At 46.7% G+C, this 13,811-nt stretch overlaps 1 protein-coding gene across 5 annotated transcripts in view; it reads left to right on the top strand.

The window, feature by feature from the left end:
- The window catches only part of GNAL (G protein subunit alpha L), a 189,361-nt gene extending 175,693 nt beyond the window's left edge, over positions 1–13,668 (top strand). For all 5 annotated transcript variants that reach the window (XM_031003599.3, XM_019014025.4, XM_055368435.2 and 2 more), the window contains 3 exons: positions 2,723–2,853; positions 7,537–7,604; positions 11,937–13,668. In XM_031003599.3, coding sequence (XP_030859459.2) covers positions 2,723–2,853; positions 7,537–7,604; positions 11,937–12,083 — 346 coding nt within the window. In that variant the 3' untranslated portion in view covers positions 12,084–13,668. The remainder of the gene's footprint in view (positions 1–2,722; positions 2,854–7,536; positions 7,605–11,936) is intronic.
- The last annotated feature ends 143 nt before the right edge of the window (positions 13,669–13,811 follow it).

Here is a 13,811-nt window from a genome sequence, read left to right as displayed (position 1 = left end):
TCTTCAGGTTCCACATCTGCGGATTCAACCAACCACAGATTGAAAATATTCAAAAATAAATTTAAGATAGCAGTACAACAACAAAAAATAATACAAGATTACAGTGGCATACGCCTATAATCCCAGCACTTTGGGAGGCTGAGACGGGGGAATTGCTTGAGCTTAGGAATTGGAGACCAGTCTGGGCAACATGTTGAAACCCCGTCTCTACAAAAAATACAAAAATTAGTCAGGCATGGTGGGGCGCGCTTGTAGTCCCAGCTACTTGGGAAGCTCAGGCAGGAGGATCACTTGAGCCCAGGAGGCGGAGGTTACAGTGAGCTGCGATTGCATCACTGCACGTCAGTCTGGGCGACAGAGGGAGACTCTGTCTCAAAAAACGTAATTAATTAAAATAAAAAATTGAGCAAATAAAAAGTTAGACAAAAATAATACAAATAAACAATACAGTATAACAAGTACTTACCCAGCTTTTACACTGTTAGGTATTATAGGTAATTGGAGATGATTTAAGCATATGGGAGGATGTGCATGGTTTATATGCAAATACTACACCATTTCATATAAGGAGCCTCCTCAAATTTTGGTTTTCACAGGGAGTCCTAGACCAATCCCCCATGGGTATCAAGGGATGACTCTATATCTAGGGTTCAAAATAGGTTTTGTTTGGTTTTTAAAATTTAGGAAGTACCAGTTTAGGGGCCGGGAACAGTGGCTCATGCCTGTAATCCCAGCACTTTGGGAGGCCAAGGCAGGCAGATCACCTGAGATCAGGAGTTCGAGACCAACCTGGCCAATATGGCAAAACCCCGTTTCTACTAAAACTACAAAAATTAGCCGGGAGTGGTGGTGGGCGCCTGTAATCCCAGCTACTCGGGAGGCTGAGGCAGGAGAATCGCTTGAACCCAGGAGGTGGAGGTTGCAGTGAGCTGAGATCGCACCACTGAACTCCAGCCTGGGCAACAGAGTGAGACTCTGTCTCAAAAAGTAAAAAAAAAAAATTTTTAATTTTGAAAATAAATAAATAAAGTACCAGTTTAGGACATCCACTAATAACTAGATGATCTCTAAGATCCCTTACAGCTCACAATCACCACGTAATCATGTTTGAAACTACTAGCATTGCAGATTGGCAGAAGTGATTATTTCAGAAAGGAATATTTAGCGCACACACACACAATACATACATATATAGTTAGAAATCAAAGTTTCTTCTGAAATATTTTGGAAGAAATATTACCAAGGAGGAGAGGAAACAAGTTTACCTTGTAAAAGTTTTGGATTATCAGAAAAGTGTTTTTGTATGAAATGTTCAACAACCATCCTCAAATTTGTGGTAATAAGACTGTTAATAGGAAAGAAACAGGGTCAGGAAATACCAGGTATACAGAAGGATACTATAGAGTTATTATGAATTTATTTATAAACACTATATGTGTAAGTGGGAAAATGACCACAATCTTCTTATAGGAAAAAGCAGATTTTAAAACACTATGGTCTCGTTTTTAAGTATGTGTGAGGACAGAAAAAAACTTGGGCATGAAAACATAAAACTTCTGTAGTAATTGTTTCTGGGTATAATTACATTTGATTTTTTTCTGTATGTTTTTCTATAATTTAAGATTTGTTTTTACAAAGGTTATATATTTTATTACTAGAAGAAGCAGGTAAGCTATTTCCATTTGACGGGAAAGTGGATTGTGTGTGTGGGTTTTTTTTTCTTTTTTTTTTTTTTGAGACAGAGTCTTGCTCTGTCCCCCAGGCTGGAGTGCAGTGGTGCAATCTCAGCTCACCACAACCTCCACCTCCCCAGTTCAAGTGATTCTCCTGCCTCAGCCTCCCGAGTAGCTGGGACTGCAGGCATGTGCCACCACACCACGCCCAGCTACTTTTTGTATTTTTAGTAGAGACAGGGTTTCACAATGTTGGTCAGGCTGGTCTCGAACTCCTGACCTCGTGATCTGCCCACCTCTGCCCCACAAAGTGCTGGGATTACAGGCGTGAGCCACCACACCTGGCCAGATTGTGTTATTAATTGATAGTAAGATTCCTGTAGACTAATCAGTTAGCTTGATTCCTTTGAAGTGATGGAGGCGGAAGAAGAACCGAGCCAGCTGCATGTTAAGCTCCGTGTTATTAGCTAATGAGTCATATATTACTTTGTTGTTGTTAACACTTTCACTTCTAATGTGAGTTTTCCGACCTTTTATTGGTAAATTACACCACAGAAATTCAAGTGAACTCATTACATAAGTAAATCTTAGCTTTGGTTCCAATAAATCTGTATCCCCCATGGGACTGAATTAGAAAGTGCTTAACTACAGATTGAGTATCCCTTATCCGAAATGCTTGGGACCAAAAGTGTTTAAGATTTCTTGTTGTTGTTGTTTTTTGGAATAGTTGCATTATACTGACTAGTCCAGCATCCCTAATATGAAAATCCAAAGTGTGAAATGCTCCGACAAGCATTTCCTTTGAGCATCATGTCAGTGCTGAAAAAGTTTTGGATTTTGTGTTTTTGGATTAGGGATGCTCAACCTGTACCTATATTTGTTTATCATTCTTTACAGATGGAATGAGGATACTGGTGTACTGAACTTTCTTGAATCCTATACATTTTTAGGAAGACGATGGTATTCTTCTAATTTAGCAACTTCTATGTTAGAGGCACTTTCATGTACTAGTGTATGTGAAATTTGTATGTTTATTTTTCCTTTTTTAGGTGGTTACGGACCATTTCTATCATCTTGTTCTTGAACAAACAAGATATGCTGGCAGAAAAAGTCTTGGCAGGGAAATCAAAAATTGAGGACTATTTCCCAGAATATGCAAATTATACTGTTCCTGAAGACGGTAAGATTTCAAAACACATTCTTATGATTGAGGAATAGAATTGTTTTATTAATAGTCCTGTAACTCTAATTCACATACTTCTGATGAATCAAAGAAATTCACTTTATTTAAATCAATTCTCTTTCTACTGCCCATATCCTAAAGTACTAGAGTGTTACAATGTCCTATTTAGGATCCCATTTGTAAATGTTTCCGAGTTTGACTTTCCATTGAAACCATGCAGCAGAAGAAAGAGCCGTTTTGGGGTGTGACTGTGTCATGCTGGTATGAGCTCTCCCTCTAGTGCCTTTGGCTGGGTGTGACATGACAGGTGCCTTGTTAGTCCTTGATACAGACCTTCTCACTTCACCCTCGGATGACCCTGCATGGTAGTTTCTATTATTTTTTCCCTTGGAAAGAGAGTCTGAGAGAGGAGAGATAGCGTGTTCAAAGCCACACGGGTAGAGTCATGCAGGCAAGGCAGTCCTTGCACCATTTGTCCCCAAACCCGTGCACCCTTTGTCCCCAAGCCCGTGCTGGCAGCAGCCGCGCTTATCTGCTCCTGTCTCTAGCCTTGCTGTGGCTGCAGCCTTGGGGATTTCCAGCCAGGGCCAGCAGCCATCCCAGGCCACCTGAGACTGAGGGGTTTCCAGGGCACGGGACTGTCGGTGCTAAAGCTGGGAAGATAGACCAGGAAGAGTTGGTCACTCCGTTTCCAGTCGCTTACACTTCAGTTTCCAGTGAACACCAGGTCTACCAGAGGCTCATAGGAGTGATTTAAGGTGAAATAACGCCGCTTCTTACATCTTGAATTCCAAACTAGAAAACGCAGAATAAAAGACACTTTCCTGGAAAATATAGTTAAGATTTGGAAAATTTATTTTTTATCCTCAATGAAGAGGGAAAAGAAAACTTGCATTTGTCATTAAACTTTTTTGCTCCTTATGTTCAATGTTCTTTTCTCCCTCATGGGAGAGGCATTATATAAGTATATTCATAGTAAAATCCTGACCCATGTGGGGCCTTCCAACAAAATCCTACTGCTATCACCTGTGTCATAAAGACCCGAAAAAAAATCCTACTGCTACATATTTCCTTATAGGAATAAATAATGGACATTGGAAATGGGCCTGAGCGCCAGCTCTGCCTGTGGTCTCACCAGACCCAGCTGCTTTCATGAGCCACCAGCAGTCTCTGCACCTGCCAGAGGGTCACTCAGCATGAGGTCAAGGTCCAGGCTCTTCCTGAGACCAAATCAAGTGGAAATCTCATTGCAGTTCATCACTGCCTTGCTCTACCCGCAGCCTGATGATGTGCTTTCCAGGACTGAGGCCGGGTGCCGCTTGCCCATGGCACATCATCAGAGCATGGCTTCTGCTGCGCATTCTGTGGCTGGCATTTCCGGTTTCCCAGCAAGCTGGGTCTTTAATTCTCCCGCTAACCACCTCTTGCCACCTCCCGTCACTCAGCTCAGGCAGTGGCTCGGCGGCCAGGGGGGTCCTTCCAACAGGGTCTGCCTCCCCAGGCCCTTCCCTCTTTCCCTCCTTATGGCTGTGGTCCAGGCCCTCACTCCTCTCATCTCAGCAGCTGCCACAGCTTCCTGCCTGACCTCCTGTAGCTGGTCACTCACCTTTCCAGAACATTCTGTGAACTACCAAAGTCACCCTTCTGAGACACAACCTTACCCGCTTAGGAGCACCAAGGAGAAGCACCACCACTGGCTGACAGCCAAGGCCACCTGCCCAGCCGCGGGTGCTGAAGGGCTTCCATCCAGGGGCTGAGGGGACCCTGGCTTGCTGCCTTGGTGCCAGGCCCAGTGACTGCTCTTCACCCAGCAGCATGCATCATCTCCATCGGTGCCCTGCCCCTCCCAAGAGACTCACCCATCCCTGAGCATCTGTAGCACCTGCTGGAAGCCTGGGACCACCATCAACTCCAACGTCAGCTCTCACTTAGCAATTAAAAGGAACTAACAGTTGGCCCATGTGACGGCATGGGTGAAACTCACAGTAATTATGCTGACAGAAAGAATCAAAGCAAAAACTACACACCATGTGAATGCATTTGTGTAAATGTCTAAAAAGTAAATTAGCTGGGCGTGGTGGTGTGCGCCTGTAGTCCCAGCTACTCAGGAGGCTGAGGCAGGAGAATCACTTGAACCAGCCAAGATCGTGCCACTGCACTCCAGCCTGGTGACAGAGTGAGACTCCATCTCAAAAAAAAAAAAAAGTGCAGACTTATGCATGGTGACAGGAAGCACATCGGTGGTTGCCTGGAGAAGGAGGGCTGCAGAGGGAATGCAGACACTGAGGGAGGGTCTGGCTGTGCTCATTGTTTCCATTGTAGTGATGCTGGCATGACAACACACACGCCAGAACTCCTCAGATAGGCCAGGCGTGGTGGCTCACGCCTGTAATCCCAACACTTTGGGAGTCTGAGGCGTGCAGATCACCTGAGGTCAGGAGTTCAAGACCAGCGTGGCCAACACGGTGAAACCCCATCTCTACTAAAAACACAAAAATTAGCCAGGCATGGTGGCCAGCACCTATAATCCCAGCTACTCGGGAGGCTGAGGCAGGAGAATCGCTTGAACCCGGGAGGCAGAAGTTGCAGTGAGCCGAGATTGCGCTATTGCACTCCAGCCTGGGCAACAGAACAAGGCTCCGTCTCAAAAAACGAAAAAAAGCACTCCAGCCTGGGTGACGGAGTGAGACTCAGTCTCAAGAAAAGAAAAAAGAACTCCTCAGATGGTACACGGACACTCTGGGCATTCCAGAGTATGTCAGTGACCCCCACCCCCGCCAAGATAAATGACATGGGCGCTCCCCAGCCACTCCAGAACACAGCCCAGGCAGAGACCCACAGTGGTTGCTGCACCCTCCCCTCCCTCACTGGGTGCTGCACCCACCCACCCCCCCACAGCGCGTGCTGTGCCCTCCCCTGCCCGTCACTGGGTGCTGCACCTTCCCTTCTATGAATCTGTGAGCAACAGTGTCCTCACAGCCTCACACACCCTGCAACAGAGAAGGCAGAGAGTGGTAAGAACACTCAGCTGTGTCGCCTAGATCTCAGATTTCGTGGGGTTACAGAAAATAATGATATGACCACATGAACGTGGACTCTTCCGGGGGAGAATGCCTCAGAAAGGCCTAGAGCTAGAGGGTCGGCCACAGTGATCTGGGTGCTCCGCATGCCTGAGTGGGGAGCAGGAAAAGGGAAGGGGAGTCTCAGAAGAGGAGGCTGATGGAAGCTGAGAGGCAGTCCATGGAGGCCCTGCCAGTGCTGCCCCCAGGGAGGCCAGGGCCCAGCTCCTGTGCCTGAAGGCTCCGAGCTTTCCTCTCCCAACAGCTCTGCAGGGAGGGCAGCTCTGGGGCTCAGGCTGGTCAGTAGGATTTCTCCCCCACCCCAGCCTGTCTTGCTTGCGCTGCTGTAACAAAATACCTTAGGCTGGTGATAGGATTTAGATCTGTGTCCCTAACCAAATCTTTTGTGGAATTGTAATCCCCAGTGTTTGAGGTGGGGCCTGGTGGGAGGTGATTGGATCTTGGGGGTGGATCATTTATGAATGGTTTAGCACCATCCTCTTGACACTGTTTTCAAGATAGTGAATGGGTTCTGCAAGAGCAGGTCATTTAACAGGGTGTAGCACCTCCCCCATCTCTCTCTTGCTCCTGCCCTGGCCATGTGAGATGTCTCACTCCCTGTGCATCTTCTGCCATGATTGGAAGCTTCCTGAGGCCTCGCCAGAAGCCTAGCAGATACCAGCATCGTGCTTCCCATACAGCCTGCAGAACCATGAGCCAATTAAACCTCTGTTCTTTATAAATTACCCAGTCTCAGGTATGTCTTTATAGCAATGCAAGAATGGACTAACACAGCTGGATAATTTATGAACAACAGAAATGTATTAGTCACAGTACTGGAGGCTGGAATGTCAAAGATTAAGACACCAGCCGATTCAGTGTCTGGTAAGGGTTTCTCTGCTTCATAGATGGCACTGTCTCATTTCCTCCTCACATGGTGGAGAGGGTGAGGGGTCTCTCTCAGGCCTCTTACAAGGATATAATCCCATCCATGAAGGCGGAGCCGTCATGACCTCATCACCTCTCAAAGGCTGCCCCTCTTGATATTGTTGCATTGGAGATTAGCAGTCAACATATGAATTTGGAGGAGACAAAAACATTGAGACCATAGCACCCCCAGAGAAAAGTTTTATCAGAGCAATAACTATTAAAATGATGTAGGAGAAGAGGGCAATGAAAATTACATGTTTGGCTGGGAGCAGTGACTCACGCTTGTAATCCCAGCACTTTGGGAGGCCAAGGTGGCCCGATCACCTGAAGTCAGGAGTTCGAGACCAGACTGGCCAACATGGTGAAACCCTGTCTCTACAAAAATTAGCCAGTCGTGATGGCGGGTGCCCGTAATTCCAGCTAGTAGGGAGGTTGAAGTGGGAGAATCGCTTGCACCGAGGAGGTGGAGGTTGCAGTGAGCCGAGATCATGCCACTGCACTCCAGCCTGGGCAAGAGAGCGAGACTCCGTCTCTTAAAAAAAAAAGTACATGTTTGTTTTTGCCTTGCTGTACATGTATTTTAATGCTGTGAATATACAGCAGTCTAACGTTGAAATTCCTTCTGTGTTTTCGTAGAGTTGTATCTTTGTTTCATGTTGCTTAAATAAAGTTCCATTTGTCATTTCTACAGCAACACCAGATGCAGGAGAAGATCCCAAAGTTACAAGAGCCAAGTTCTTTATCCGTGACCTGTTTTTGGTAAGCAATTTTGTTAACCTTTGTTTTTCTACCTCCCTTCTTAATCTTTTCTTTCTTACAATATGCAAATTACTCCTTGATGATCTCATTTAATCTTCCTTAACATTACGAGAGATGACAAAGGGTATGTTACTTTAATTTCACAGCTGAGCACACCGAGGTTCAGAGAGGTTAGATTTCTCACCCAAGGTCACAAAGCTTCCAACCAGCAGAGCCTGGGTGAGAACACAGCGTCCCAGGGAATGGCACTTGGATGGGCTAGACTTCATTCACTTGTTGTATTTTCCAAAAAGGACAGCATCCTTCAGCAGAGTCTAAGCACCCATACTCTTCCTCCATCCAAAAGCACTAACGTCTGATGGTTTATGTAAAAATGGATGTGCTCAAATTCAGATATTTACTTTTTTTTCTTCAGCTTTTTGAGATTATTTCAAACTTACATATGAGGCAGAAGATTTGTACAAATAACTCCCATATACTCAGGCCGGATGCGGTGGCTCATGCCTGTCATCCCAGCACTTTGGGAGGCTGAGACAGATGGATCACCTGAGGTCAGGAGTTCGAGACTAGCCTGGCCAACATGGTGAAACCCCATCTCTATTAAAAATACAAAAAATTAGCTGGGTGTGGTGGCATGCACCTGTAATCCCAGCTACTCTGGAGGCTGAGGCAGAAGAATTGCTGAAACCCAGGAGGCAGAGGTTGCGGTGAGCCGAGACCACACCACTGCACTCCAGCCTGGCCGACAGAGCGAGACTCTGTCTCAAACAAAACAAACAAAACTCCCATATAGTCTTTACCCAAATTGACCAGTTGGCAAAAACTTGCCACATATGCTTTATCTGTCTATATTATTTTCTTTGAAATAACCTACAGCGTATAGCTAGCTGTGAGTTTTTACTCGCTTCAAACTATTACATGCCAAGGCATTCCCAAGGGCGTGTTCCCGGTAGTACTCCAAGTGCACTTAACACGTGTGGACAAGATCTTAGTCCAGGTAGCAGTAGGGCTGATCCTCGGCTGTGGGGCCTTTCCATGGGGACCGGCACTCCAGCCTGGCCTTTCACCACCCTTTTCCCAGCACACCCCTGTGGGATGACTCTTGAATCCTATAGTGAGTTAGAAAGTAACAGTGAGGAGAAATCAAGGCCCCAGGGTGAGTTCAGAGGACGAGAGTTCCCCCAGAAGTGCATGGCCGTAAGTGCATGGCAATACCCGGAGAGCTTCTGCAGCTGAATAAATCTGGGACATGCTATGTTAAATACAGCAAGAGAGGTTCCTCTGCCTCTCTCTGAGAGTCTGTCAGATTCTCAGAGCCTTTACTTAAGCCAATTAATGTGCATTGCAAATCTCTTCAATAAGGGAATTTAGTTTGTAATAGATCAAGGGATCCCTTTTTTAAGGAGCATTTTGTAAGACCATAGCACATAAAGACACAAGAAAATGCTATTCTAATGAGAACTAAATGTTAATTAAGCATGCATATGTTGGGCATTTAAATAAGATTAGAAACATCTAGGCCGGATGCAGTTGCTCATGCATGTAATCCCAACACTTTGGGAGGCCAAGGCAGGTGGATCACCTGAGGCCAGAAGTTCAAGATCAGCTAGATAACATATCGAGACCTCATCTCTACAAAAAATTTTAAAACGTACCTGGGTATGGTGGCACAGGCATGTAGTCCCAGCTACTCAGGAGGCTGAGGTGGGAGGATCCCTTGAGCCTAGGAATTTGAGGTGGCAGTGAGCTATGATTGTGCCACTGCACCCCAACCTGGGTGACAGAAGCAACACTCCATCTCAAAATAAAAACAAAAACAAAACTATTTGAAGCAACGACCTTTGTAATGACTCCATTCCCTTAATTTTAAAGCTCTAGGCAGGGATGAATAGTCACACTATTACAGAAGAAAGCCTTTTTTAGTTTGTTTATTTGGGACATTGCTTCGCACTGTCACCCAGGCTGCCTGGAGTGCAGTGGCAAGATCATAGCTCACTGCAGCCTCCAACTCCTGGGCTCAAGCAACCCTCCTGCCTCAGCCTCCTGAGTAGCTGGGACTACAGGCACACACCACCACACCCAGCTAATTTTTAAATTTTATAGAGATACAGCCTTGCTATGTTGGCCAGGCTGGTCTCGAACTCCTCACCTCAAGTGATCCTCCTGCCTCCACCTCCCAAAGTGCTGGGATTACAGGTGTGAGCCACTGCACCCAGCCAAAAGCCTATTTTTCATTCATTCACTACACACTTACTGTGTGTGTGCCAAATACCTCACCTGGTGCTTTGGGATTAAAAAGATATATAACTGGTTGGGGGAGGGGGGAGGGATAGCATTAGGAGATACACCTAATGTAAATGATGAGTTAATGGGTGCAGCACACCAACATGGCACATGTATACATATGTAACAAACCTGCACGTTGTGCACATGTATCCTAGAACTTACAGTATAATAAAATATATATATATTAAAAATACATATATATAACCTACTCATTTTAGTGTCCATAAGTTTTTTTTTTAACGCTCAAGAGAAGCCTGACTATTGCTAAAATAGGTCTGTCCCCCTGTGAGGAGTTTCATACCTCATGACATCTTTAGGATACCCTTTCTGTGGTCCAAGCAGCTCTCTAAAGGCTGTTTCCCAGGATTGAAAAAGGAGTGGAGGGGATGAGGAGGAGGCCCAGGGATTCCCGTGGCACCAAGGAAGAAGGTGAGCTTCCACAGGACCTCTGTCTAAGTCTGCCCGGGCTGCCATAACAAAGTGCCGCAGAGGCTGAGTGTCTTAAACAGCAGAAATGTATTTCTCACAGCTCTGGAGGCTGGAAGTCTGAAATCAAGGTGCGGGGTCTTCCCTCGCACGTGGCTGCATCCTCCTGGTTTCCTCTTCTCTCTAGGACACCAGTCATATTGCATTAGGGCCCACCCTAATGACCTCATTTTACCGTAATTGCCTCTGTAAAGGCCTTATCTCCAAATACCTGAGGTGCCAGGGGTCAGGGATTCCACACAACTTCAGGGAACACAGTTTGGCCCTAACAGCCTGTCCCCACACCCACTGCACTTAGCTTCATAGTGCACATTAGCACATCACTGAGGTGTCCCCACAAACCATGATTCATAATGTCTAACCCTGTTTCTCAGGTACTTGACAACAGATCACTTTTCTCCCAGAAGGCAGCAAACGTTCCCCCGATAACCAGGGGACACCCTGCTTAGCAGATGCTAAACTGCCCCTGTGTGGAGGCCGCCACGGGGCCGCTGCACCGTCCAATACAGAACCACTGGGCACATATGGACATTTAATTAAAACTAGCTGGCCAGGCGCGGTGGCTCACGCCTGTAATCCCAGCACTTTGGGAGGCCGAGGCGGGCGGATCACGAGGTCAGGAGTTCGAGACCAGCCTGACCAACATGGTGAAACCCCATCTCTACTAAAAATACAAAAATTAGCCAGGCGTGGTGGCGCACGCCTGTAATCCCAGCTACTCAGGAGGCTGAGGCAGGAGAATTGCTTGAACCCGGGAGGTAGAGGTTGCAGTGAGTGAAGATGGCACCACTGCACTCCAGCCTGGGGGACAGAGCAAGACTCCATCTCAAACAAACAAAAAAACAAACAAGCTAATTAGGTGGGGCACAGTGGCTCATGCCTATAATCCCAGCACTTTGGGAGGCTGAGGTGGGCGGATCACTTGAGGTCAGGAGTTTGAGACCAGCCTGGCCAACATGGTGACACCCCATCTCTACTAAAAATACAAAAATTAGCCAGGCATGGGCATGGTGATGGACGCCTGTAATCTCAGCCACTTGAGAGGCTGAGGCAGGAGAATCCCTTGAACCTGGGAGGTGGAGGTTGCAGTGAGCCAAGACTGCACCACTGCACTCCAGCCTGGGCAACAGAGCTAGACTCAGTCTCAAAAATATATAAATAAACAAATAAAATAAAATTAGCTAATTAGAAATCAGCCCCTTGGTGGTATCAGCTAGATAGCGACTATCATATTGGCAGGGCAGACAGTGGACATTCCCATTGTCACAGAAAACTCTGTTCAGACCTTCGTTTTTGGAAGCTCCTCCCTTGACTTGCCTGCCGGGGCTTTCTCTGACCTATCTGTGCTGCTTCAGCCTCCTGGGGGCAATGATAAGGGTAAGGTTATCTGGGTCCTCAGCCGATGCTTGCATTGAGACCATTCCTGCCTCTAAGTGCTCCCATGCAAAACAAGCAGGCCACCATCACCAAAGCCTCCAGCACCTGCTCAGCGTGGCCTAGTCCTTCCCCAGAGTACATGCTGGGGCCGCGCAGGGCTAGTGCACACGCTCTCTCTTGCAGAGGATCAGCACGGCCACCGGTGACGGCAAACATTACTGCTACCCGCACTTCACCTGCGCCGTGGACACGGAGAACATCCGCAGGGTGTTCAACGACTGCCGCGACATCATCCAGCGGATGCACCTCAAGCAGTATGAGCTCTTGTGAGGATGCTGCCGCCACCCTGCGACGGAGCGGCACCCCGGACTGCCTGACTGCCAGCCCCATGCCATGGTAGGAGGCAGAGTCTCTAGTTCCATCTCGCTGCCGTCTGTCCCGTTCTGTGTCGACCACCAAGCCTCTGGCTACCTCTGTCCCCTCAGGTTTGGTTGTGTAGCTTCTGTTGTCATTGAATACAGCCTCCCGCAGCATCCCACCCCCAAACCACCGACTCTCATTGCCGACACTGCAGCAGAATCTCTCCAGGTGGGAGCCCCATTATTCATTCTCCCTTTATTGATTCATCGAGGAGAACTTGGTAGATGGGGAGAAAACACAGTTGGTTTTTTTTTTCCACGTTATCAACCGTGACTGCAAGAGTGTCCGTGCAGTGCCCTGAGCCACGGCCGTCTCTGATTCTCCCTTTATGAAGCTGCAGGCTGACGAGCGATGGTCCCTTCCCATTGGCCTTAGCCCAAGACTTAGAGTCGACCCAAGGCGACAGAGTGACCAGAAACCCTTTTACAGTCACATTCAGAGTCGCTGCTGGCCTCAGGCATTTGAATTAGAGCTACTTTGAGCCTCTTAGGCAGAAAACCTACCAGATTCACTACTGCAAAATGTGTCCTGTCTAAAAATGATTCTCTAAACTTTCCCTATACTTAGGCATAGTCTTCTTTCTTAGATTCTCTTTGTTGTTGTCCCTATTGCTGGTTTATTACACTGTACAGACCACAAAATGTAATATTCTTTTGTACAACTACTAAAGAAAAATCCTTGTAGATCTTTGTGCCTTCACCATGGCTATCTATACCTGTACATGAAATGTGTTTGTATTGTGCTGAAGAGCTTAATGTCAACATTACCTGCTGCTTACTCTGAAAAAAGGAATGAATGGTAGCTGTAGAATTTAGGATATTTTATCAGGTTGGCACTTTATAAAATACTCCCTGATTTAAAAAATTGTAAGTTATACATGTTAATCATCCACGTTCTACCGACAATGTACCAACATCACAAGCTGTTGCAACCACCTGCTGTTACTTCTCTGAGCTGTAAAAACCTGAACTCAATTCAGGGGTACAAATTGCAATCTAATCTTTTCAGGGAACCAGGGATTTTTTTCTCTCTGTCTAGACAATACGTTTCCTCATTAGTCTGCTAATGAAACACTTCTTCAAGTTCCCTAAGTGGGAACAGGTCCATCCTTCCCTTAGTCAAAACTTTGGACACAGGCTGCATCATACAAATAAGCTAACAGTAAGAGAAAAACAAAATGTGGCCAGGCGCGGTGGCTCACGCCTGTAATCCCAGCACTTTGGGGGGCCGAGGCAGGCGGATCACGAGGTCAGGAGATCAAGACCATCCTGGCTAACATGGCGAAACCCCGTCTCTACTAAAAATACAAAAATTAGCCAGGCATGGTGGCGGGCGCCTGTAATCTCAGCTACTCGAGAGGCTGAGGCAGGAGAATCACTTGAACCTGGGAGGTGGAGATTGCAGTGAGCCGAGGTCGCGCCATTGCACTCCAGCCTGGACATCAAAGTGAGACTCAGGCCAAAAAAAAAAAAAAAACCTTGACGTGTCAATGTTTGTGTCTGGCCTAGGAGAATGAGGATGACAGCTTCACTTGCCTTTTGAAGAAGAAACATTACAAAACCTTAATCTGAAGTATAAAGTCAAAAGATACGGCTCTTTCTCACACTTGCAAGACTTACAAATACAGCCTCAAACATT

Source organism: Gorilla gorilla, chromosome 17, assembly GCF_029281585.2.
Source record: "Gorilla gorilla gorilla isolate KB3781 chromosome 17, NHGRI_mGorGor1-v2.1_pri, whole genome shotgun sequence".
NCBI classification, from domain to species: domain Eukaryota; kingdom Metazoa; phylum Chordata; class Mammalia; order Primates; family Hominidae; genus Gorilla; species Gorilla gorilla.
This window is presented reverse-complemented; position numbering and strand designations above follow the sequence as displayed.